Below are 27,285 nucleotides of genomic sequence, written 5' to 3'. Positions count from 1 at the left end.
GCAAGCATAGAATAAAGAACGCAAGCCTAAAAAAAGAAGCTATAGAAAGCACATGGTTGCTTCACCAAATACCTGCTACCGCTAAGACTAAATTTTTTTTTATTTGTCGGTGTTAAGGCGATTTATATTATATCTTACAATCACAAGGTATAATATGTACTTTTAGGTAGATAAGTACCTACGGATATTATGATGACGTTACAGTTACGTTACATTTAGTTCCAAAAAATGCAATAGTAAATGCTTTTTTTTAAAACTTCCGAAGAGCCATCGCTATCGTTATCAATATTGTTTACGTTAGTGAATTTGTATGCTAGGTTCAAAGCTCGGTCACGCTTGTTTCTTTCAAGCGGTCGTGGCTCCGTCAGCAAAGTGGCATGAAAATACTCTACCCAGGGTAGATATAGAAAGACAAACTTGCAAAAAATGTACGCGTACCGGTATTATTAAACTTCGAAAGACTTCGAAAATATTCGATGTTTTCGAATAGCCCTATTCGGATCGAAGGTCGAATCGAATATGACATTATTCGCTTCGGTATTCGAAAGTTTCGAATATTCGCACAACCCTAGTAAATACGCATGTTAGTAAAAGCGTGTACCCACTCGACGTTGCTAACTGAAAGTTGTTGAAATTCGGACAGCCTTCTGATATATAATTTTTTTAGAATGCTAGCCCATCGAGTTATGCTGGTGCACTGCAGTGATGTTTGACAGATAGCAGAAGGGGAAATGTCTAAAATTCCTGGACAGTAAAGAGCTGGGCAGCACAAAACACTTTCTCATTGACAAAATAGCAAAAGTGGTGTAGCAATAAATCATGCATTATCAGTTTTATTGAATTGCTCTTAAATTGTTAAAATTTTTTCAGCCTCCTTTGGAATGGGAACTGCCCGTAGTGGTTCCATGGTGCCACGGGCAATACCAACGTGGAGTGAAAGTCGAGTCGCAAGTGCAGTTCCAAAAGTTATGCTAATGTCATCAAATGTGGTTCCACTGACAGCAGGACCTTCTGAATCACAATCTTTTGGAAGGTTAGTTGTGTGCTTCTGCTTCCTTTTGTCATTTATGGTGATAGACCATTTCTGTTCCTTTCAGTGTGGGTTTTAATATATATTGCCTTTAATTTAACAACGTTGCATGGCTACAGCTTAAATACTTTTGAACACAGTTTCTGGTCACAGTGAACAATCGTTGAACTGTGATGGCTGAAAATGTTCGCTTCGGACACACATTTGTGACCCACCGCAGTTGCCTGCAGCCTGGACACTTCTTTCATCTGCTTCATTGCATGCCTGCCTTACAGCACCGCCTTTCCCTATGTGCCTCTGCACATCACATGCGTCCCCTCTGAACCCCACTGCACACTACCTCATCGCATTTGCATGCTGCTCCCTCATTCAAGAGATGACAGGAGCACTCTCCACTCATTGGGCCTAGTGGGTAGAATTAGGCCAAAGAGATTTACTTCAACTCCCTATACTATGGATTTTGCATCATTGTACATTAGCCAAGCTTTAAAAGAAAAATAAACGAAGGAAGAAAAAGAAGAAAGAAATGGTGTAGTATATGGTTATGAAGCCTATACGGTGTACAGTCATCTGTCCTCTCCCACCACCAACATAATCTTTGTGTGCTAATTACTTTAGCAATTAGAAAAAAATAGTTAAACAAACTACACCTTGGCAAGTATTGGCTTGGACTCCTTATACAGTGAGTGTGTACGGTATAGTGGCATGCATGCAATGAGTCTATCTTTGCAAACCTATCATTTGTGACATGTTTAAAATAGCATTGATTTCATAGATCGGTATCTTTCTGCTTTTTGTGTTAAGCATTATAACTGTGGATCTCTAAATACAGTTAAACCTCGATATAACAAAGTAGGTAAAATTGGCAATTTGCTTCGTTATATTGAAATGTTGTATTGAAATTCGTCCTTTTATGCTAATAAGTAGAGTTGAGACTCGATTTAACAAAGTGATGACCACACTCAAATTATTTCATTAAATTGGGAAGGTCGTAAAATCGAGAAAGGAATTTTTCGGCTCTTCGAAGTCAGAAATTGTAACGTTGCAACACGCAAAGGCTATTGCGGCATTGTATTTGCCACTAATTCAGCCATCTGTCGCATAAACCATGAAATAATGAAAGCAACCACCACTGCCCCCACCGAGGCGGTGTTGAGTCGCCTGTTCCATGCATGGACGTGGCGTGCAGCCTCGTCAAAATAAAGCTAGGGTTGTGACTATGGCGCCTAGATGTTTTAATGCGATAGCTTTAGAGCGCACACTCGAAGAAAAACCTGTGTCAAAATGAGAAAGAAATTAACGATTTTTTTACTCATTTAGTTCACGAAAAACTTAGTTAAATCGAGTTTGGCCAAGTTTGTTTCGTTAAATTGGGTTGTTGATAACACTGAACCCTATGGATACCTGCTGGGGAATGTAAATTTATTCGTTAAATCGTGAACTTCATAAAATTGGGATTTGTTAGATCGAGCTTTAACTGTATAGTTGCCAATCGATTTTTCTTGCACAGAAAAAGGCTGCAGAATTTTCTGAATTATCAGGCAACCGAAAAAAGCAGATTTCAGTGAGAAAACAATTCATTTTGATGAATTTGGGAATTGGCAACAAATTATAATGTTTCATGCCACATTGACAATATCTTATTGGAAGTACGAATTAGGCAAACCAGCCATGCTTTCGCGTGCACTCCGTCCCCGCGGCTGATAGCGTTACCCGCACTGATATGACGCTATCATGAAAGCACCGCGCGGCAGCGGGGAGCGAATACTTAGTCTACCTCTCGCTCCAATGGGTAGCTGAAACTCGAGATTACACAACCTCCAATACTAAATGCGTGGTAAGACAGCTTACACAATGATACACCGTCTCGATGATATGCCCATTCTTTGCACATGCGGCAAATTACGTTTAAAGCAGGGTGTGCGGATGCAGATGCGCTCTGCCGCGCTTACAGCCATGTGCAGCCACGGCCAAGATGCATGCCAGAAATCGCGAGGCACACCAACTTATTGCCCCTTGCCCATCGCGTGTGCTTGATCGCGCTACAGCGAGCTCGCTTGCTCCACTTCCCCTCTTTCCCTTTGCTCATGCGGAAAGCGGCACTCGAGAAGCCACCATCTTTCTTGTCTAAACCTCGCATGCTTTCACTCACAAAGTGCACTGGCTGCAATAGGATCTTATCGCACTTGGACTTTATACGGAACATGATGCCACTCCACTTTATTGATCACTGTTGTCTGAGGTGCGTTTGCGAGCAGCTGTTTGTAATTCAACCATTTGACAATCTGCATCCAGATTTCTTGTCTCGGCTTTCCTTTGCAGCGGAAGCAAAATTTCCTTATATTGAAATCGCATACAAACACACTTCGTTAAATTAACGTTCTAAATACATTTTGTTCTATGGAGAAGAAGTTATAAAAAGTTAAATACATTGGTATATCAAGAATTTCGTTATATTGAAGTTGTTTAAATTGAAGTTGGTTATATCGAAGTTGGTTGAAATGTTGCCCTGATAATATTGAAAATTACTTTACTGGACATTTTGTAAAATGCCGAAAGCAAGTTCATGGGTCGGTAAATATTCATTTCTTTAACATCTCCATTCTTAAATATTAATTGTATGCGGGAAATTCTCCCCAGTCTCTGGAACATTTGAGGCATTGCAAATAAAAGGTCGCAAGCATTTTGAGTACATTATCCCCGCCATCTTTGATCAGATCAACTTCAATGTTTGATTATTTCCTGCCACTGTTTACCTGGACATATCTCGCAGAGCCTTTCTAACCTCATTCCTAGTTACACATGGAACTTTAATTTGTTCATTGCAGCTACATCTAAGTGGGATTACTTGGGTCTGGGTACTTTGCTGAGCTGTATAATTCAGACTAGAATTCTTCTGCCATCTGTATTATATAATTGTAATTGGTAATGATTTGTTGTTAAGCGTAAATAATTGTTAAGGATCTGTTGAATTGGTAATTGTTATCGTTGATTTACGCGTGCTGCTTTAACTTTGACACCACAAATTGAAGCAGTACACGGAACAAAATGTGATCGTATGATGAGCCACTATGGCTTAAGCGGTCAGCCAATACATTACACTTTAAGAGACTGGATCAGGGATTTGTTGCAACTACATTTTAACCTTCGTATTTAGATCAAGTGACTTGTGTTCGCAAAAATTTCGTTGATCTGGAAGAGTTAAAAAATTATTCGCTGTGGAGGGATTTTTGACCCATTGGAGTCTATTGGAATCTGGACAGGGAACCTAAATACTTTGTTGTAGCAGGTTTTGGCTGTACTCAAGATTCTATTTGAGAGCTGCTATTACGTGCTTGCGTACACCTGATTCTTAGACCCAGATAATATGTGAGAAAGAAAGAAGAGAAGGAAATAGGCAACTTTTGTGGAGTTTTCAGTGCCCCTGTTTTTTGCACAGTAGAGTGCTGCCCGTTTCAGATTGCCAGCTTTTGATGGCTCTGGATGTATGTACGAGTATTCATTTTTTCTTGTAGACAACATGAGAACAAGGCACATTTTTAGGTTCTTTAATGTCTTAATTGCCAATTTTTGACTATGAATTCTCTTGATTCACTGGTTAAGTGAATTCACTACTGAGCTAATTCCCGTGTGTGAGTGCAGATACCTTAGCATCATCTTTAGCCCCTACTTATCATGGCACCACCTTAGAGCCAAAGCATGCTGGACATTAGGCTTCCTGTGTCTAAATACCAAGCGGTTTCCTTCAGAAATTAAATAGCTATTGTTCACATCATATATTAGGTCCACATTTGAATACACCTGTACTGTGTGGGATCGCTGGCTCAAAAATGACATTCAGAGAATAGAAAGAGTGCAAAATTTAGTAGTTCTATATGTTTTCAGAAATTACAGAAGATACTTCAGTGTAATGCATGCTAAGGAGAACCTTGGCTGGATTTCATTAGGTAAACATATGAAAATGCCAAGACATTTTTCGTTCTTAAACAAGTATGCGGTGCAAAACGTACTTAGTCCCTCATGATTATGTTTCTTTACGACGAGGCCATGTCAGCAAAATTAAAGAGATAAGGTGCAAAACTGTAAGATTTAATATGCCATTTTTTCCTGGGACAACTTTGGATTGGAACCAACTACCACGAGAAGTTACCACCACCACCGGAAATGATAACTTTTTCTTGTTGCTGCAGTAATGCATTTACGTGGGCACTGTAATGAATGCGAAAATGAATTCTATCGAATACAAAGAATGTATTCTGGGCCCTGTAATTACTGTATAATTACTAGGCCATGTGATGTATGTTTATGCTAAAATTATTGCTTTCTATTCCTATGGTTTATTCTTGCAGTGTTTGTTTTCATGTGTGTGTGTTATCGCAATGTTTTATGCACATGACAATTCACCTGTATTTTTTTCCCCTTTATTGTACTATATCCCCCCCATTCTAATGCCATTTGTGGCGCTGTGGGTAAAGTGATAAATAAATCAAAAATTTACAATATCTACATGAAAACTGTAACGTTACATCTCATCAGTGTAACGTGACCGAAGTGAAGCGCATCGAGGAGCCGCAAATGGCTGCTGAAAACCCCCTATGTCCTCCTTAGATCCCTAGGCCAGGGAAACTGCCGTCCAAAATTTGTCCAATTGGAGCGTCCAAAGTTGTCGAAGGACCCGCATTGAGGGCAAGGGTTCACATACTCACTCCCGCACCTTTGTTAACTGAACACACAGAAAGGAGGGGGGCTTCGTAGACAGGGGTTGTCATGCTTGACTCAAGCTAGGGCATCTTGGTTCCTGAGATGACCCTGCTGTTAGCTGGCGTGTTCATCAAACGACCATGGTGGTTACCAGGGTCTGTGAGGAAAATGCCTTAGAACACCCTTTTCTAGGAGTTTTCTTGCTCCCATTGGTCGGTGAAAGTGACAGTGAACGATCTAAGAGTACTCAGTCCACGAAACGTGTCTCGCCTTCCTGGCGCCGGTAGTCTATCCGTGGGGAACACATTGTCAGCTTTACAAGCAATTCATCATAGTGGGAGTAGACGAGGCTAGAAGGTCACTACCCTCGCTGACCGATCGTTACATCAGGCACTCAGATGCATTATTTTAAATAACTTTCTATTCATTGTCTAAGTTGGCTTTTCATTTCTGTGACGAAGCCAACAAAACTTGCTACAGCTGCCAGCATTGCTGTTTTTAATACTCCATTTCCAGTGCAATTCTTACTTTCTGCGCCATAATAAACACTCCTGCTTGCACTACCCTGCATAATGTATGCTGCCGTCTACCAGAATTAGAGCAGAACACTCGTGCAAAATTAACTCGTCTATGGCAGTGCAAGAAAATCAAGAGCATCGTCGAGCTAAGCTCATCCTTGCCTGTTTTTACAAGAAATGCGCAGATGAATGCAACTCATCCAGGGCACAGAAGCAGCTAAAAAGCAGATCTGCAGCTGATTGCCAGTTGAACTTGTATGCATGACCTTAGGCCATGATACCCTTCATTCTCATTTTCATTTTCTTTTTTTCTTTCATTTTATTTCCTTCAGTAGTAGGGGCATTACATAAGGGGTGATGATACAACATATACAAACAAGTGTTATAATGCATTCAATTCTGTAAATAAAGAAGTTGTTACATCTTGGAACAAATTGTGAAGAGCAGGTGATGGCAGCGATTTGATAAGGAAGGCCATTCCAGTCTTTAAATACTCGGTAGAAAAATGAGGCTGAAAACGTATTTGTGCGTGAATGTGGTTGTTCTACCTGCTGGGGATGGCCAATGCGTCGTGACCGGCGTGTTGGGGAAACAATGCATGGTGGTCGATTAAGCGTCAAATGGTAGAACCTGTGGAAGAGGGATGGGGTGGCGATGCGGTGACGAAAGGGTAGAAGCGATAAGGAAGATTCTTTTTTTAAAGATGATATGCTGACGCTGTAAGAGTATGTAGAATGAATATACCTGGTGGCGCGATTTTGAACTGCCTTGAGGGCATTGGCCAGATATGCTTGATGCGAATCCCTGATGGCAGATGTGTATTCGAGTTTCGTTCTTACCAATGATCTATAGGCTAACAGTTTTACATTATTAGAGTTGTCGGACGATCTTGCCACTGCCACCATTTGTAAGGGTTGAAGGTCGTAGAGAGGAACTTGGGAGGAACTAGGTGAACAGGGTTTATTTACATATTAACATTTTGAACAAGAGATACATTTACACAGTCTATGCGTGACTCCCAAATGGAGCCCGCAAGATGAACATACAGCACACAGCTTCGAGCACACAGCTTATGAGCACACAGCTCACGAGTACATTTCGAGCACAGAGCACGACGACGAGCGCACCTCAGCAGCCGACAACCACTGCTTATAAAACACTCCGTTCGACGTCATCGTTTGACGTCATCGTAGAAAGTCCTCGTGGCCGCCTTTGAGAGAAGGGGGTTGGGGTTTTACACACACACATGCCGCACAGGTTTCAGTGCTCTCTTCGAGGGCTGACAACCTTTGCAGCGCAGTCGTCTTGGTATCCATTGTCTTGCGTCCCCGTAGTCAGGTGGTCACGCCCGAACCCAGCCGGCAAGCTGCCGTAGTCCGCAGCTCTCCAAAGGAAGTTTACGGTTGCTTAGCGCTGTCCTCGCTGGTTCTCTGAAGGGCACCACCACCCGGATCGATCGACGCACCTGCAGCAGGCTGAAATAGCTGCAGGCCGATCCTAACAGCATGCAGTGGAGCGAGGCGAAGGTGACATCTTAGAAATCCCAAGGGTTTTGTTAGCCGATGAAATAACATTAGTAACATGCGCATTCCAGGTTAGATCATTAGCCGAGAGGATACCTAAGTATTTGTAGGATTCTACTAATACAGTGAAATCTCGGTACAACGAACTTCAGGGGACCGCGGGAAAATGTTCGTTATTCTGAAAGGTCGTTATAGTGAAAGCCCAAAAATTAGCTATAACAATAGCATTTCAGTAACGCAAGCGTCCTACCTTTGAAACGGTACCTCCTTGAACTCGTTTCTCACACAATGCACACGTGATCGTCAGACAAGGCACATTTATTTGAAATAGTCCGTGATCGTCTTCTGACGGGTGCAGCACAGACTCTGCAGCACGAACGATTCCAGACCGTCCGCATTCTTATGCACGCCTTCGGTCGCTGTGCCGCTTTTGGCTATAAATATGCGGAGTTTTCACAAGCAGTCCAACGCATCTGTGGCCGACACGGACTCGTCGCGGTCTTCGGGTGCTGCCGTAACGTGCAGCAAGATTCTTGCTGGTGCTTAAAGATTTTCTCCTTATCTTTGAGAATCGTGGCGATCGTCGACCGCGCCACTCCACGTTCTTTAGCCACGACGGATTGTTTCTTCCCGTCATCTATCTCGCGAAGAATCTCTACTCTCTCGCTCAAAGAAAACTGCTTTCGCTTCTTCGCCGTGGTTAGAGTTGTTGAGCTCATGGCAACGCGAACGCCGGCACGCACTTCTAACACAATAATATAACCAGAAGAAAAACAAGATGGACAGGCCTGATACGGGTGACAGCACGCGAACAACTGAGAAAACAAGCAAAAAAAACGTGATGCGTCGTCACCTCCGCAACAGGAAAAAAAAAAGGCCCACTTCAGCGTTAATTACTACTTTTTTTTTTCTTCTGCCGCACCGTCTCAGGTTTTACGAGCCCATGCTCCCCGCCTCTCCACTCACAAAACCTGGTGCGTCGTTGCCTCCACAACGGAAAAGGAAAAAAAAGTCTCCGCCCGCATCTTTCTCCTTCCGCGCCATCTCAGGTTTTTGCGGGAAGCAAGTTGCAAGCGGCCCGCTCTTCGCGCTGCGTCGTCTGCTAGCTTAGAGCTCCGACTGCCGTGACGGATACACTGAAATCTAAGAATCCTCGCATTTCGGGATATGAGTTCGTAGTACTGAGGTGTTGTTAAGATGACACGGAAATTAAATAACGATCATTATTCTGAAATGTTCGTTATTCTGAAGTTCGTAGTAATGAAATATTTTTACATTGAAACTATAAGCAGTCGGCACGGGATTTCATAAAAGTTCGTTAATCTGAAATGTTCGTTAATGTGGTGTTCGTTGTAACGGGGTTTGACTGTACCACGGTGACGTCACCAATTCAATAAGGAAAGTGAAATGGGTGATGACGACGGGTATACGAGACAAGTTTGCATTTATTAGAGTTGAGTGTCATCAGCCAAAGATCACACCACTCTTGTACCCAGTTAAGGTCAGATTGAAGAGCTGTTTGGTCAGTGATGGTATTGACTGCACGGTAAATAACGCATTCATCGGCAAACATAACAAATATGGCAGGGCACGTGCAAGGGTAAGTCGTTAATGTAAATTAATAAAAGAAGGGGGCCAAAGACGGACCCCTGTGGTACGCCTGATGTGACGAGTGCAATGTTTGAAGAGTGGTTATTAAATGAGATACTGTGAGCGGTTAGTTAAAAATTGCTCAAGCCATTTTAGGATATCAGGATGCAAATGCAAACGAGAAAGTTTTAGTAATAAGCGTTGATGAGATATTTTGTCGAATGCTTTCGCGTAATCCAAAAACATGGCATCTGTTTGTATGTTACTGTCAAGATTAGCATGAACGTCATGAAGAAATAGTGCAAGCTGGGTCTCACAAGAACGACCCCTACGAAACCCATTCTGCGAAGGATGAAAGAAGTTGTTAGCCTCTAGAAAGTTTATAATGTGAGAGTAGATTACATGCTCCATGATCTTGCAGGGGACACTTGTCAGTGATATGGGGCGGTAATTTAGGGGAGAATTTTTGTTGCCCGATTTGTAGACTGGTGTAACCTTGCCCATCTTTCACTCGTCTGGCATGGTGCCTGTGGAAAGCGACTGTGAAAACAATAAATAGAGAAACTCTGCAGAAATGTGTTTCCGTGTGTTTTTAGTAGTTTAGAATTAATGTCATCGATGCCAGATGATGAAGACAACTTAATATTTTCTATCACAGATAATAGCCCACGTACTGTGAATGTGATGGCTGACATGTTGCATTTATATTTGTGGTTGGCGGAGGAGGAAGCGTCTCCATTTCACTACTGAAGACTGAAGAAAACACATTCTGGAACATATTAGCGTAGGTTAAATCTGTCACCGATTCACCCAGCTCGTTAGTACGAGTATTGATGCGTGTGTCTTTGTTGTTTATCACCTGGCAGAATTTTCTTGGATTAGTAAGTAAAAATGTTTGGCAGGTCATAGTGAAAAAAAATTCGCTTGGCATCGCAAATTCCAATTAAGTATGCAGTTTAAGCAGCGTAATATTTCTCTCTCGCAACTGAGCTTGCCTTAACTTTAACATGGCGATAGAGGCATTTTTAAAAAATTTTCTAGTCGTTTTAAGGATCTCATAAACCATGGTTTTTGTCGAATAGATCAAATGGTTATCCTGGGAATAAATTGGTTCTTTAGGTCACATATTTTGTGTTTAAACAACAGCCAGTTATCATAAATGGAATGGTTATGAAATTCATCTGCAAAGGTAGAAAAGAATGCGTTTAATTCAGTATTTATAGCCTCATAGTTACCTTTGTCATATAAACAAATTGTCTTCTCGTGCATGTCACGTGGTGGGGGAGCGAAAGTGAAAGCACCATGAATAACTTTGTGATCACTAATCTCAAGGAGGTATGTAAGGGATGTTAAGCTTCCAGGATGATTGGTTAGTATAAGATGTAAAATATTGGCAGAGGTCACCGACCCACGGTTTGGCTCCAGTACTAGCTGTGTTAAGTTGTAATTTAAACACACTTCTATAAAGTCGCTCGCCTCAGTCTGACTTGTTAGTAAAGCAGTGCCATTGTACCAGTTAGTGCCGGGAAAATTAAGGTCCCCAAAAAGGAGAATAATAGCATTGGGGTGCTTTGAAGTAATTTCATTTAATATGTTGTTTAAGAGATTAGGAAAGTCCAGTTGATGGTGAAGGAGTCTGTAACAAACACCCAACAGTACTGTTTGTGGGGAACATTGACATTTTAACCACAGTGTTTCCAAGTGGCTGTCAATGTTAACTCGTGTGCACGGCAATTGTTGGTTCACGTCAGTCAGAACACCTCTGCCACGTATGTCTCTCCGATAGCATCAATGAACGTCGAGTTGGGAAGCTTGGCCAGGACTTCTGCGTCACTGATTTCTTTTGTAAGCTACGTTTCTGTTAGTACAGTATCAGTAAGTTACTGGCGGATGGTGACATAAGGTTTGATACATGTTCACGCTTTGTTGGAAAGCTGCGTATATTCGTGAAAATTACTGAAAAAGACAGAATATTACGCGGGATGGCAGGGCAAGTTCTTGCTGTTTCTTTGACGGTCTGTGATGTCTCAGCAAATATGTAGCATTTAGTACCTATGTGCAATGTTTTGTAACGCAATGAAAATCGATCAGATTTTGCTTTCGCAAAAGCAACAAGGTGCCTGCAGGCGTTCTGCACAGCCTTAGAGAAAAGTCCCCAGCATGCAGCATTTTGGCTGCTGCACATTGGTGTTAGTCGTTACTGCACTGATCGTCATTGTAAGAATAGGCTTCAGTTAACTCTAGAACTTACCTGAAGTAGTTATTTTATTTATGTAATTAATACCTCAAATTCCTTTTAGTAAAGCTTTTTAGTACCGTTTAGTACCTCAAGTTCCCCTCGTGCAGGGTATTACATGAAGGATGGGTATCTTACGTAAGGTACATGAGGTCTTCGATGAATGACTTGAGATAGCTAGAATTTAAATAATGTGTGCATCGGTGGGTAGATTATTTCGTTCGTTTGCTGTTCGAACGAAAAAAGATTTAGCATGCATAGTAGTGCGTAGAGGTGGCGAGTATACAGCTTTAGAATTATTGTTACTGAGTGAAAGGCAATGAGCAGCTATGATATTCAAGCATGCAAGAGGTGAATGATAAAACTTGTAGTAGAGGCACAGGCGCACTTTTTTTCTGCATGACTAGGGGGATTATCTTTGCTTTAGTTATGCTAGAATAGTAAAAATAATATAAGGAAATTAATCCACTAGCGCGGCTTTGAACAGATTTGTGTGCTTCCACTAGGTTGGCCTGATGCAGGTCCTAAACTGGCATCAACAACATGAAAGTTTTCCTGGCAACTTGCTTGCAGGATACATATTGCAGAGATAGTGATTTAGGCGTCGATGTAGGCTGACATATTAAAAGGTGGAGAGAGTGAATCAATACAAATGGCATGCCAAACTGCCGGGCTGGCAGCGAATAGATGAGTGATGCCACAACTTAGTTATATGGAGCACTTTAGCAGTAGCAAAGGGATCCAGATTGCCTCCTCAGCACAACTGCCACCTGGAATGTGATAGTGTTGCAGGCGGTCGCTGCTACAAATTCACATGCTTAGTGGCACAAAACATCATTCAGAGCACCCAAGCTTTTGAGAATTTGTAATTACACAGTGCTCTTCAGCTTGGGAATTGGTAAGGAATTTGCAGGATACTGAAGCTTGTACCAACTGTAATCGTATCATCAAAATTATCGTGTGTCTTAAAGCACTAAAGGCTGTGAGGGATCAAGATGCCTTCCCACACATCATTCCCAGCTTGCATATGTTGATAACTATTTGCCAAGCTCATTCTCGAGCAAGAGCCGCACTGTAGGGAATATCATGAATATGGCTAGCACATGGAAGCTCTTCTACCGTAAACCATGCTTTTTTATCCTGCAAACCACTCTTACCTCCCCCCGCCCTTCGGGTTGTGTCATGTGCGAGCACACTTCGTTGGACACACCCTAATAGGCCTGTAATCACCCTCCAGGCACCCTTTTATCTTATAGGCTCTGAAATGCTAAGTGCTTCCTTGCTGTGGCTGCAGTACTGGTTGAGCATGGAACCTTTGCTCCCGTTACATCTTGAGCTTCGCTATCTTGATGCAATGGCTATGCAACTTGACCACTCCTCTGCCTGTGCGCCATGACTGTCATGCTGTGGTGTATTCTGTGGTAATAAGGTTGCATTTGCTGGCAGTCTGGCTCAGCAACGTTCTCTGCACCATGTCAGAGATTCTACAAAACCTGCAGCCGTCTTCCTTGTACACTGCAGAGTAGAGGAGCGCAATATCTGTTCTTTGTCGTTGCTTACTGGTTGAGTCTCGTGTGAGCTCATCACCACAAAGCAATTAAGTTAGTAAAGGCTACTAATTATGGTCCTGAAGATATCGGCATTTTGTCTTAAGCAGGACGCAACTTAATCTTTGAGAGCTGCAAATAATCACAGATTGTGTCATGCACACCTTGCCTACACAAGAATACTACAGTGCACTGGTGATATGAGCTTGGGCTCAGGCAGGCACTGGATACCTTGCTCAAGTCAGAAGGCCAAACACTGAGGGAATCACCTTCCTGCATAAATAGTAATGACAGACTGGTGTGTAAAGTGATTTCATATGGAAAAGTCTCATAAAATTAGCCAGCCAGCATTGTTGCTTATGTTGAAATGCAATGTAATCATGTTTATTAATGGTTGACTACTATTTGCTAACAATATGGAGAGCCATGTGAGTTGCATTGGATTCATACTAACAGTACAACAAAATGTATTGTCCATGTATGTTGTGTCGCATTTCATTGCGCAAATAATGCTATTTACCAGCCACAAACGAAACATGAGATGCCACACAGTGGTGGCACCAGTCCTGTCCGACCTATGCTTACCTCATTTTGTCACAGATGCTTTACTCTTGGTAAAAGTGGCTCTTTGGACATTTTCGAGGCTAACCTATCACTTCAGTTTGACTATGTTTACCTTCAGTTCTCCTTTAACATCATTCATTTATGCAACTCTATGCACTTTTCTTTTTCTATTGGTAACAAATAGGGGTACTGTTCTATATATTATTGTTTTGACATTGCAAAAGCTTGTACAGTTTTGTTTCCAGGTGTACATATCTTTGGTTTAGAACACCGTGGCAAGCTTTGTTGAATCTCTGTAGAAATGACGACGTTCATGATAATTTCTTTGTGCGACAACCTGCCTGTCTAAAGTCTCAGGAGCCCTGGATTATGTGGGGCAGGGCTGGTGTTTCTGTTAAGTTCTTACGTTGCACTATCGGGAGGAATCTTCTTAAATATTGGGGGACAGTACTTGACTGCTTATTTCACAAAATTAATTTACTAAATCTCTTTCACATTTGCAGTGTCAGCAGCTGTATGCTGGGACATGACATGTGAAAAGCAATCCAGCAAAGTTCAAACTGTTCATATGTTTCCTTTCTTTTCTTTCTTTTGTTCTTTTAGAGCCTCCTGGGATTCTCTCAAGTGACGTTTTAAATTCATCATACTTCGTCTATCATATCTCACATTTGCTTGTCTTGATGGTAAGTGTAATACACTGTGATAGTTGTGGACAGTTCTCAATCTCAGTAGCTTTATGCAATGGTAGACTAGTCGTGCTCTGGAAATGGGCACTAGATCTAGATTTTGAGGACTAAGACATAGTAAAATTAATTTTACCTTAAAGGGTTCCTGAAACGGTTAGGACAAATTTTGCAGGCGCGTAGGTGTCACGCACTTTGTGAACAATGACTTATCATCTTCCAAAAATAACCCCACGAAAGCACAGACAATTGATAAGAGGCCTTTTGGTACACCAGCGAACGCCGGTTGTGGTCCAAAGACAGAGTCAGAGCCCATAGTCGTCAAAACTCAACAAAATATATTCTTTAAATAAGGCAGTTACACTCACACATGCTCACTTTGGCACATGACAATGCAATTCAGGTGGGTATTATATTAAAACTCAGGAAAATAATTAACGACAAGCACTAAGAGTTCAACACAAATGGTACAGAATGAATAGGAGCACCAGGTGTCCATTCGTATTCACCCGCGTTGACCTTGAGCCAGACGTCCTCGGAGTAGCTCGAGGCAATCCTCGAAGAAGGAACTTTTTCCGGAAATGCAGATGCTCGAGAAAGTCATCGGGCAGCTTGCTAGGTATCCGCTCTTCTTCTGCAGACAGTTGGTGTACGCATCACATCTCTTCACTGGCGCGGTCTGCTTCCCTCTGATTCCAGCACTGCGGTTTTATTGCCTCTGCAGGCATTTCTCGAATTTTCTGATAGAGTCGTGCTCCCATAGCATGAAGAAAGCCTGGGCATTTTCTAGACATTTCTTGCGTTTTTGGCCGCGGCCACAGAAATCTTCAAGGAAAGTGGTGACTCATCCGTTGGCGCATGCTCAGGCTGTCCCCCTCCCCTATTGCTATGCTTGCCGTGTGTCGAGTTCTGAGAGGGTGTTTCAGCATGCAACCTCTCTCTCTCTCCTCTCTCTTTGAGTATCTTGTCGAAGCTTCTAGTTAGTCCCCATTGATTGTGCCGGTTGTCTGTGGCGTATGCACTCTCTTCTTTTCTCGAAGCTTTCGCGGGGCCGACGTCTTCTTTGCTGGCTTGGGTGATATGCTGTGTGTGCTTTGATTACGTGCACTTTTGTGACAGTAGCGTACAGCTACAGCAAATCATTCGTACCACAATTTGTGTGAAACGTCATATATTAAGAGAGCTACGGACAATTACAAGTTGCCCTACTCCATAGCTGTGTTTTTTCTCCTCAACTCGTTCGCCGAGTGCTCGGGACTAAGTTCTGCCTTCACTGGCTCTGTATCGTGATGGGACTTCCAGTTGTCTGGAAGTCAGTGCATGAAGCTTCTCCAACCTCTCCGCCAGCCGCCTGGCAGTCACTCACAAGTGCGAGCTATCAAAGCAGCATGCGTTGCGAGCATTCTGTCGCATTGCCGAGTGTGTCCGGTATTCCGGTAACTGCAGGCAAGCTGTCTGTTGTGATGGATGGGTGGAGGGGCACAAACTAAAGGCCCTCCATGCTACTATTGCTGTGATGAAGGAGCTTTAGCGTAGACATATGTGAGCGGCCTAATCGGTCTACACGCTCCAGCCATCTGGTGACACAGAGCTTAACCAGCCAAACAAAGAGCTAATATTGCTCAAGCCAAGTGTAAAACATTTTAAACATTTAGAAAAGCAATGTTGTCATGATTATGCCCCTGTCAAAAGTTTACACCAGGAGCAAAGTAAAATACACATCGTTACTAATCTGTTAGTTCTGTGTTTGGTTGAGCTCTGTGCCACCAGGTGGCTGCACCATGAAAAAACTCAAGCCCAGTCCGCTTGTGCTTGCGTTTACTCAAATACCTGTCAAGCGAAACACTATTATGGTAGTAATGTGACAGCCAGAAACGTGCAAATCTTGGTGCCAGTGGGATACTGACAGTCCGATGCGCTGCAACGTCTGCTCGTCTGCTGCCTTGCAGAGGGACACAATGTCGCAGCTTGACATATTGCCAATCGCTGCGTTTGCAGCCCACAATGTAACAAGGGCAAACCATGGTTCTTGCAAAAACAAACGTTGAGACCAACAATGACCGAGGAGCTCTCGTCAACGTGGAGCACATTGTAACTCAAGCAGACAGTGTTTGCTGTATACCGAAAGTCTTGAGTGCAGTGATATTGTCCTTGTGCATTCTCTTTCAGTAAATTCTTTTTTATAGAAACAAATGAAGTAACATTCCACTATTATGAACAACATTTGTTTGCCATAAAGTTGGAAAAATTTTTGATGACGCACCCTGGACAGCCAATCGGATAGCTCGCCCTACTGGCATCATGTGGTCACCTGGCGTCACCTGGTCAGGGGCGACTGAAAACTTAGCTGAGTGGCATGCTGCGATTGGTAGCAATGTACATTTTTAAAACCTTAAATTACATGCTTTACGCGGAGCACTTAGATGTTCAGTTAATGATCAGAAAGACTTACCTTAACGACTCTATATTTGTACAAAATTGTCAGAATTGCTTCAGGGTTTGTTTATTTATTTATTTGTGTAGTTGTGCATTGCAGAAGGGAGGGGCGAGAATACATTCCAAGAGTAAAAAATACAGGATTAGTTCTAGGAATTAAGAGTGGAGGGAACAAAAGAGTTATGAAAAAATCTAGTAATGTATTCATAACAACCAAAGAAGAGACTTATATAATATGAAAATACAGAAAGAGTACACTTTACCCAGCAGACAATGTTCACAAATAAGTACGTAATTATGCCATTTGCCACCATATATTATGTTGATTAGTGCATTCTTAAAAAGAGTGGAGTCACTGATGCTTACTAATGATGTAGGTAGAATATTCCAGTCGATTGAAGTCCTAGCAAGGAATGATTGTGAGCATGTGACGCTGTTATGACGGGCAGGTACGTTAACTCTATGTACGTGATCACGACGAGCCAAATAATAAGGCACAGGGTGGATCCAAAGAGGCCGAAGAGGTGCGTTGTGGTAGTAGATTTTATGAAAAAGGGAAATGCGTGATTCCTTTCTGCGAAGAGATAATAATGGGATTTGAAGGGTACTCTTTATCAATGTAACACTAGCAGTGTGATGGTAGTTAGCTAAGATGAAACGAACAGAGCGATCTTGCACTGATTTGATTTCATTAATTAATGTGATCTGATGAGGATCCCAAATGGATGAGGTATATTCTAATTAGGGGACGACCGTATGTTGTATACAACAGCCATTTTAATAAAACAGGCGCAAGCGAAAAATTTCTCAAGTATCCTAAGGAGCGGTTAGCTTTAGATATTAGATATTGTACATGCTGCTTCCAAGATCGCTAGTTATGTGAATGCGAAGATAACGGTAGCATGTAGCAGATTGAAGGGGGCAGTCAAGTTGTGTTAGAATGAGAAATCCGCATAGATTTGCATTTATTAATGTTAAGTTCCATGCACCAAGTGAGTCACCAATTAGATATGTTATTTAAATCAGATTGGAGGGTAGTTATACCAGAGGCATTAGTTATTTTTCCATATATATAACACAGTCATCAGTGAATAAACAAATTTGTGAGGAAATGTTATCAGGTAAATTGTTAATATATATTAAAAATAAAAGAGGACCAAGGACAGACCCTTGTGGAATACCAGATTCAACTGGAGCCTGTAGGGGTTGAAGGACGGACTTCGGGATGAAAACCAAAACTTGGGAGGGTTTATTTTACATTATTTACAAGGAGGTGAGCGTCCAGTAGCAGTCGTACAGTCATTACGGGCCGGCAGCAACTCGGACGCTGCGGCCCGCGGCAAGAAGTTCGAGAGAGGTGAATCAGGGAATCAGGGTATGTCCCGGTCTCTCTGGAAGGCTTCTTATAAACCCTTCGAGCACTGTAAGTCACGTCATGTTTGACCAATAGGAGAGTCCGCTCCGATGACGCCACTTTCAGCCAATGGTAGGCGCCGGTGTCGCGGTGTCACACCTGGCGGCTCTCTGCGGTCTTGCCTCGCAGACTGGCAATGCACTTCTAACGAGGGGAAGGGGAGGGCTGCTCATGCTCCATTGTCCGAGGCCTTCAACTTGTTTGCCTGGGCGCTCCTCTGGAATGTGCTTTTCCTGCTTCTGCATTCCTCAATTAGCTGTGCTGCGTTTCGAAGTGGTTTGGGGAACTCGAAGTAATCGCAGGAAACAGCTCCATATCTAACAAGCCGCGTTAGATGTGGAGTCATCAAATTGGGAACGAGACGAAGGGAACAATTGGATCCAGCTACGTACTCCCAGGTCAATGTTGAGTGCGCTTAGTTTGTGTAGTAGCAATACATGTTTGACCTTGTCAAGAGCTTTCGAAAAATCCAAAAATATGCAGTCAAAAAATTGCTATCAAGATATACATGTAAGTCATTAGTGACAGTTACCAGCTGAGTGTCACAAGAAAAGAATTTGCAAAAGCCATGTTGACTGTTGGAGAAAAAATTATTTTCTTCAAGGAAGTTGACAAGGTTAGAGAATATAATGTGCTCCATTATTTTGCATGGTACTGAGAGAATCGATACGGGCCTGTAGTTAAAAGGATCCTGAGTTTAAACAAATTTTTGGATCGGAATAATCTTTGCTGTTTTCCAGTCATGAGGCAAGGATGAAGACAGGTACGACTGTGAAAAAAAAATGCTCTCTAAGATGACAGAGGAATACTCACTATTATTTTTTAGAAATTTAGTCGTGATGTCATCTATTCCGCAAGAAGACGTAAGCTTAAGAGTGTCTGTTATTATTTTTTATGCCAGTAGAGTTAAAAATTATGGGATCCATTTGTAAAAAAATTGCAGCATGATAGTTTGGAAGTTCGTTATGTGCTGAAGGAGTGAAAGCTTTTATAAACACATTATTTAGAATCGTAATGCAGTGCTGCCGAGGTATAGGCTTACCGAAAGACGTGCTAAGTGATATCATTTTTGATTCAATAGGCCTTACTACATTCCAAAAGTTTCCTGGAATATTTATAAGCATGTTCGGAAGGGTACTATTGAAAAAAGAAAATTTAGTATTCTTTATCGCAGATGAGTAGGCCGAGGCAGCTTCCTTGTAAGCAGACCATTTAGCCTGGCTTTGCATCCGCTTAGCTGTGCAAAAAAGATGTTTTTTCTGTTAGATAGGCGTTTTAAAGATTTAGTATACCACGAAGCATTGTTAAGCAAAAAATGCGCCTCTTAGGGATAAACTTGTTGACAAGATCGTTAACTTTTTCTTTGGGTATATTCCAGTTAGAATCCAGTGAGCACTCAGCAACATTAGGCAGGAAAGAAAAAGAGCAAGTTCTTAGTTGATAGCAGTGAAGTTGCCATTTTTATAATCACGAATGGTTTTAATACTGTTTTGGGATGGTAGAATTGCCAGGCTAATGAAAAAATGCAAGACGTCGTGATCGCTCAAGCAGGGTGAGTGTGTAACCTTAGATACGATATCTATTGATGACGTTAAAACAAGATCTAAAAGAGATGACGTGGCATTTGTTACTCATGCAAGGGTAGTAACAACCTGAACCAAGTTAAAATCAGCACATATCTCTACAAAATGCTTCGATTCTGCGGAAAGGTCATTTAATAAAGGACATGTGCCTGACCTGGAAATGTTGGGGAAGTTAAAATTTCCCATAAATAATATTGGCACTCCGGGGAAGTGAACACTTATCTGGCATAAACAATCGTACATGCTATCGCAAAAAGTCGGAGCTGATAATGGTGGTTGGTAATAAACACCGATCACAACCTTTTTGAAGTTTACAGGAATGCAGCACCATACACATTCAATGTTACATGATATGGCTACAGGGAAACAGTAATTAATTATGGGGTTTTACGTGCCAAAACCACTTTCTGATTATGAGGCACGCCGTAGTGGAGGACTCCGGAAATTTTGACCACCTGGGGTTCTTTAACGTGCACCTAAATCTAAGTACACGGGTGTTTTCGCATTTCGCCCCCATCGAAATGCGGCCGCCGTGGCCGGGATTCAATCCCGCGCCCTCGTGCTTAGCAGCCCAACACCATAGCCACTGAGCAACCACGGCGGGTACAGGGAAACAGTCAAAGCATTCATTAACAGCAATTAAAACACCACCGCCTAGTGTGTTAATGCGATCGGTACGGTGAACATTATACTTTCTATTGCAGTGGAATAACTAAGAGTTTGCTACTTTACTCGTCAACCACGTTTCGGTTAATGCAATTATGTGTGCATCACATTCATTTATTAGGCTGCAGAAATCATGTTTAGGTAAGAAGCTACGAATATTAGTAAAAAGAACCGGTAGTCTCGATATTATTTGTCTATTATTATTGTCCTTTAACTAATCAGATTATGTCTTGTCATGTGAATGCACCTCTTCCAAATTATTTTAAAAACAGCCTTAAAATGCAGGCCGTAGATACTCTGCCGAATTCCCATGCAACTGTTGAGGCATGTGAACAGGCACTAAATATTCAGCCTTTATCACACGTAATTGCAGTCGTTGCTTTTGATTTATTTAATTTCAATCACTGTGTTACATTTGTGTATGTAGTAGCATGGTAAGAAGCATTGTTGGATTGTTTGTACCGTGCAAGGAATGTGTATGCAATAAATTCAGCATGCTGTCTATTCTCTGTTAAACAAGTGCCAAAATCGCCTTCGTATCACTTGCTCTGTACGGCATGGATCCATTACTTATACATCAGAATATTTGTTTTAGTTATGCTAGAATAGTAAAACGAATATAAAAAAAGTAACATCAATTTCCCTCGGGACACTGTGAAGCATAGTGTGAAATAGCTATTTATCTCCTTACTTAATGCATTGATTTGTGCATGCATTTTTTGTAGTTTATACTGTAGTGACAATATCTTTCGGGGCACAATACCCTTTGAACCACGTAAGGTAAAATATATTAATTAATTATCATAACACGATATTGGGAAATGGGAAATGAAATTAACTTAGTGCATCCTTGATCAACATTTCCTATTTTAGAGACTTTCTGTAATTAATATGTGGGCATTTATTTTTCTGAATGTTTACAGGATGATTTCAGCAAGAACATCTTTGTCTTCTTCAATATAATGGCATGCTGGGAACACAGCTACGTTTATTCTCGTGATAGAAGACTGGATTGGCTTGAAAAATCATGCACCAAGAAACGAAACTGCTCTGTACAGTGTGAACTTTTTTTTATTATTCCATTCTTGTGCATTCTGAAAAAAAAAAAGGGTGTGTGTAGAAATAAATGTTTTGGTCAGTGAATGGTTCAGTTCTTTTGGGTAAATTTTTGTACTGTGGATAATCAAAGTTGGAGAGTTAAGAAGATTGGAGGGATGTGAATGTGTTTGTGAGTTTTGCTTGGGAATAACTCATGGTCATGAACAGTTGCTCACTGGCTGGCATCTACGGACTGTGACATGGTATACCGCAACAAAATAGAGGGGACCTTTAAAGCTACAAGAAAGAAAGAAAGAAAGAAAGAAAGATAGTGTTTTTTTGCACAAGATTGTGGGCTGCCTGCTACATGCAGTGTAATAATATGGCTTACTGTTCATGGCAGCATTGTCTACAGATCGCAAACATTTTCTTACTCTATCAGAAAAGTGTTATAGTGCCACTTTAATACATCTAGGAATGAAACTATACCAGAAACAGTTGTGGATTTTAGATGCTTGAATTTAAGAAGGGACATAGGTTCTAAAATGTTTTTTTTTTCTTTATTTCTGGTTCAATCTGAACTAAACTTCACTGTTTCAATCAGTTTTTCATGCTTATTTCAAGTCTATAATAGTAATGTAAGTATTAAATGATAAGTATTATAATACTAATGGAATTATTAAAGTCTGAAAATAAACTTAATAGGTACTTCTTATGAGGCTTTTTGGCAGTTTTGCCTTGCTAAACACAGAAAGTGAGTGCATGACCCTAATGCCAAAGACTTTCTCTAGGGAGTGGTGCTATTTTTATTCGTTTGAAAGCATTCTAAAGGTAAGAAAGCAGACCAACATTTACTATGAATATTTTATCTTATTTTCACTCATTATTACTTCTGATTGTAATTCGCAACATGACACTAGAATGACAGAAGTAGCATCACCGCGTAGGTCATTTAAATATGAATACACTGATACTAAACTTATTGTCACTCAACAACATCATAGCAATATGCCCTGTAAGACTGTGAGGTGTATAAAAACAAAGAACTGAGAAACACGCATTTGAAATTTAGACAGTTGTAACCTTTTCTAGAATGCAGCTACAGCAATAATAATGACATCATTTTGTAGCTCTACACGAGAATGACCATACTAAATACAGCAGAACCTCATTGATGCGTTCCCATCACATACATTTTTTTCCCAGTGCCAACGTTGGCAATCGAGAACACAAAAAATGACCCAATAGTGTTGCGCTAAGTTTTTACCAGTTCATACATTCCTGGAAAACACGATTTTTTGGCACCAACATTCAGCACGTCGCCACACTGCAAACGTATAAGTTTTCCAGCCGCTAGATCCAGTGTAAACAAGAAAATGTGTGAGACATGCGCAATCGAAAACAGTATTGGGGGCAAGCTCCACCACTGGAAAAGCTGGTGCCACTGTCGGCGTGACGTGGCATGAGGGATCACGTGGACACAGCGGCTGTGTCGGCTGCTTCAGAAGTGCCGAAGCGAGCTGAAAACTAAAGTTTAATGTCCCAGCTGCGGTGCGGTCCTGATTAAGTGGTGAGGCTTTACCGCCTTGGGTGTGTGCTTGACAACATTATAAAGTACTATAATACGTAGTGGCTGCCTTTGGAGGCATGCAGCATGGTAGGCTACTGCTTGGGGCCGCAGTGCCGGACGTACACAACGGTGCCTGGTGTCAGCCTTATTCACATGTAGCCGCAAGGCAAGGAGCTGCGTGAAGCTTGGCTGGCGAAACTTAGAACCGGCAGACAGCCATCGGCTACAACTCGGGTGTGCAGCAAGCACAGACGCGAGGAATATTTCTGCTACGGTGCCTGGACTGTGATGTTCGGTGAGTAGCAGAAAACGAGAGGCGCGCCCGCTGCCTGGCTAATGTCATGATGGTTTGGTCTATGAACTTGTTGATGCTAGATACTGGCACGTTCACTGGAACAGAAAGGGAGCGGTAAGACGCACATTAAAGAAAGGCATGGCATATGGTCGCGTTTGTGTAATGAATTAATGTACTGGATTACAAAAAAGAAGCAGAGGGCAATCACATTCTGAGAAGACCGATAGATATACAGTGCGACGCAACTTGAGAAATAATATTGGAATGTCCAAGAATTTAGAAGACAAAAAAAGAATAAATCGTCTCGACGGCACATCACAGTCGCCGTAGGCGTCGAAGTCTCGATAACAAAATTATTTTTGAACAGTTCTGATAGCGTCCACCCAATGATGGTTGCTAGTGTACTGTCAAATGCTCACATGCCGTGACCTAAAGCTCGCGGCACGGCGCGAAAACAAAACATTGTACGCGGACATGCATGCAGACGCGCAGTCGGCCGCTGCGAACCTGTGCGATCGCTGCATTGAGGCTTCATTCTGTTATGCTCCGTTCAGTTATCCAGACAGCCCACCATAAGAACATATTTCACATAGTTTACTCTCGGCGTTTGCCTACCTTTCACGCAAGATACCGGTTCAGGAGACTCCATCGCGGTGACTGCGCTCAGTAGCGTTCGCTGTACGCATTCGGTAAAGAGATAGCGTCTGTAAACGATCCTGTGCTTTCAGTTTGCCCAAGATTATTATATTGACACTCAAAAACTTTCGTTTTGAGAGTACTTACAAGAATGTCCAGGAGAGCTGCCATGTGGTGTTTTTATTGAGCGCTGTAAGTGAAACCTATGAGGAGCGCGCCGCGTGATCCCTCATACTACGCATGGGAGGCGCTTCCGACAGATGGCGACTCCGTAAGTCCTCGCCCCCAATATAGCTGCCTGCTGCAGCAGCTTCACCGCAATACTCGTCCGCCCATCTCGCGTGAAAACGCCAGCGCACACTCAGTTTCTCATTTCGGTACTAGTAAACCTTCTCCAGAGTCATCGCACACGGCATTCACAGCTATCACCACCAATCCTATTGCAATAACCATCTTCGTCTGTCTGGTTCAAAGCGCATGGTGCCGTCGGAAACATAGTGCACGCTTTTAATAGGCGATAACCAAAATGCAATGCCATTCCCTGCTGCAGACTGCGATTGTACATGTTTTCCGGCCGCTGAATCCCATGTGAACAAGAAAAAGTGCTAGGCGCATGCGATCAAGAGCAGTATATAGCCGCTAGTGTCGCATGAAAACGACAGCATGCACAGTTTCTTATTCTCGTACCAGCAAATCTACACCCGGGTCGTCATCGCTCGCCGTCTTCAAAGCCATTGCATCCGAAGCCATCACCTCCAAACCTATTGTGATTAAAGCCCAGTGGCGCTTTAATTGCGATAAGCATTTTCACCTATCTATTTTACAGTGCATGGTGCATAGTACCATTAATAGCGGACTGCATACGTTTAGTAGGCGATAATCCAAATGCGCTGCCGTTACCTGCTGCAGGCGGTGTGATGTGGACATCACGTTTCACTTCGGCGGCATCTGGCGTTGCTCACCAGCTCGATTTCGTTTCGGTTTCCCATCGTCCTGTTAAAACACCACGCAATAGGAAAACAAAAAAACACCTCTTGGGCAGCTAGAACACCACCAGCTCGTCACGCGCCGGCGTCTCGTGCCGCAACAATCCATGTGGCGCTTCACATTGAGTACATGTCAACAATAGTGGAGTCTGTCAGATTCTTTTAGCTACTTTGGATCGCATGTTTTCTTGGTTAGTACATTTTCTCTCACGTTTTTTTTTCCTAAAATGTGTACGAAGTTGTACTGTATATGACTGTAACCTCCCAGAAAACTGGGATGCCATGTACTGCCTCTAAAAAACAGCATGAGAAACTACATTTACCACTTCCTGTGCCTGTTCCAGTGGTCTGCAAGCTAAATGAATACAAAAATTGTATAATAAGGTAGCGTTTTCATAGACAAGTAAACTTACACAAAGTTCATATCAAAAACACACATGGAATATCTCTTCAATGAGCTAAATCGATTATTTTCATGCAACACTTCGCTCTACAGCATGCCAGGGCTGTATGCAGGTACCTTTGCTCGTTTATGCCGTTTTGAAAGCCTGGCCTTGGTAGCACTACTGTCTAGATGCTCCTTTTACGACTTCCAAAGCTTTCGTGAGTAGCAGCTTGCATGTCCGCTCCATTGCACACTGTGATGCCAGACACTCTTTTAAGATCGCTGCACTTCTCACACACTCAGCCGACTCGCCCACTGAATACAGAATAGTATGCCGTATCAATGCGGTCTTGGATACTGCTATACGTGCCGGGTGACTATCCGGTGACATCAAATGTGCTGCAGTAAGGCCTAGTGGAGTCAATGGCATCGGTAGAATGTGCCGCTTTGGATGCAACAGGTGGTTCCGGCCGTTCCATTCATGCTGGCCGTTCGGGCAGCACGCCATCATCTGCCATCTTCAGCCTCTCGTTGCATTGATGCTTTCGTTTTTTTCCGTAAGCTTGACACATCTTCTTTAGGCAAGTGTCTCCCGACACGCCACAAGACAAAAGGACAGTGTGTCAGCTGCGTGAAAGGGAACGAAAGCAGAAAAATACGATCCATGCAAAACCGGCAGCAACAAAGGAGACGGTGGCGACCACAAAACAAAAATAAAAAAACAAAATGGCCGCTTTGATCGCGCCAGCTAATGGGCGGCGTAAGATAGGGGCTCGCCTCGCGCATGTATGCTCCACCCAATCAGAGGCCTGAAATCACTCTTCGGAAATGCGGTCAGAGCAGTCGTTTTGTTTGAGCCGGCGCAAAATGCGCGCAAGGAAACCAGCTGCAATGCAAGCCCAAGATGGTGGCAGTTGGCTGGTGGCAGCAGCCGCAGCATGCATGGAAAGTTGCAACAACTTTTGCCTCGCTTGGGGTGTTTCGTGGCTCCCGTGGCAATTTGAAAGCCGATTTTTTTCTATTTACCGATCGAAATTGGTGTTAACAATTTGAGGGCAGGGGCTTGAAGGTACAAACCTTCCTAAAATGCTTTATTCTCAAAATTGATATTTTGGCCATATTTTTTACAAGTCTAGAACCTGCGTACCCCCTTAATAACTATGGCAGTGTCTAGATATTTCTTAGAATTTTGAAATATACTTGGATTTGTCAATAAGCGAGTGCCTATTGAAGTACTGTACATATATCAGTTGCTTGTACCCACTCCGCAAATCTAGTGGGAGCAGATCAGCCTCTTTGCAGCGTTTAGTGGCAGTGGCGATGCTTGTTAAATCTAAACTTTGATCTTAACCTCTCGATTCTATTCCGTTTTTGTTGGCTTGATTTAGTATACAGATACCCCACAATCTTAGTATACTCCATAATGGTATGTACTAAATATTCAGTATATGCAAGGATTTTCATCTCGTTAATTAGTCGGTTTATGCTCCATCTTAGGGCTCAGAGAGCTTTGTTATAGCTCTCTTTGCTAATGCTTGTACTGTTTATTTTGTAAGGATATTCTAAATGTTCCCTTTTTATGTATGTGGACATAAAAGACATTTTATGCACATCAGAGTGTAAGTTGGCCTGATTCTTCGCACTTCAGAGTCTATTATACACCACATGTGGATAGGCACAACATCTCACAGGAACACTGATGTCATTCATTGAGTCATTTATAGATTTTCCATATAGCACTCTTAACAGACTGTTGCAGAACACCGGAGACAACACCAGAAGGGTTTGATTTGTTTTCTGCAAAATCAATGTATTGCTCTCTACAATAAACATAGGAAAAACCAGCACATGATGATTGTGGTGTTCATAAAGATAATGAGTCAA

At 42.2% G+C, this 27,285-nt stretch overlaps 1 protein-coding gene across 5 annotated transcripts in view; it reads left to right on the top strand.

The window, feature by feature from the left end:
- Window positions 1–21,634, top strand: part of vir (VIR_N domain-containing protein) — a 338,801-nt gene extending 317,167 nt beyond the window's left edge. For all 5 annotated transcript variants that reach the window (XM_065439604.1, XM_065439605.1, XM_065439603.1 and 2 more), the window contains 3 exons: window positions 871–1,033; window positions 14,313–14,392; window positions 21,415–21,634. In XM_065439604.1, the coding sequence (XP_065295676.1) occupies window positions 871–1,033; window positions 14,313–14,337 (188 nt within the window). In that variant the 3' untranslated portion in view covers window positions 14,338–14,392; window positions 21,415–21,634. The remainder of the gene's footprint in view (window positions 1–870; window positions 1,034–14,312; window positions 14,393–21,414) is intronic.
- Window positions 21,635–27,285: the final 5,651 nt, after the last annotated feature.

The sequence above is a fragment of the Dermacentor albipictus genome, chromosome 1, assembly GCF_038994185.2.
Source record: "Dermacentor albipictus isolate Rhodes 1998 colony chromosome 1, USDA_Dalb.pri_finalv2, whole genome shotgun sequence".
Classification (NCBI taxonomy): domain Eukaryota; kingdom Metazoa; phylum Arthropoda; class Arachnida; order Ixodida; family Ixodidae; genus Dermacentor; species Dermacentor albipictus.
The sequence above is the reverse complement of the archived record's forward strand: the minus strand, read 5'-3'. Positions and strand labels throughout refer to the sequence as shown.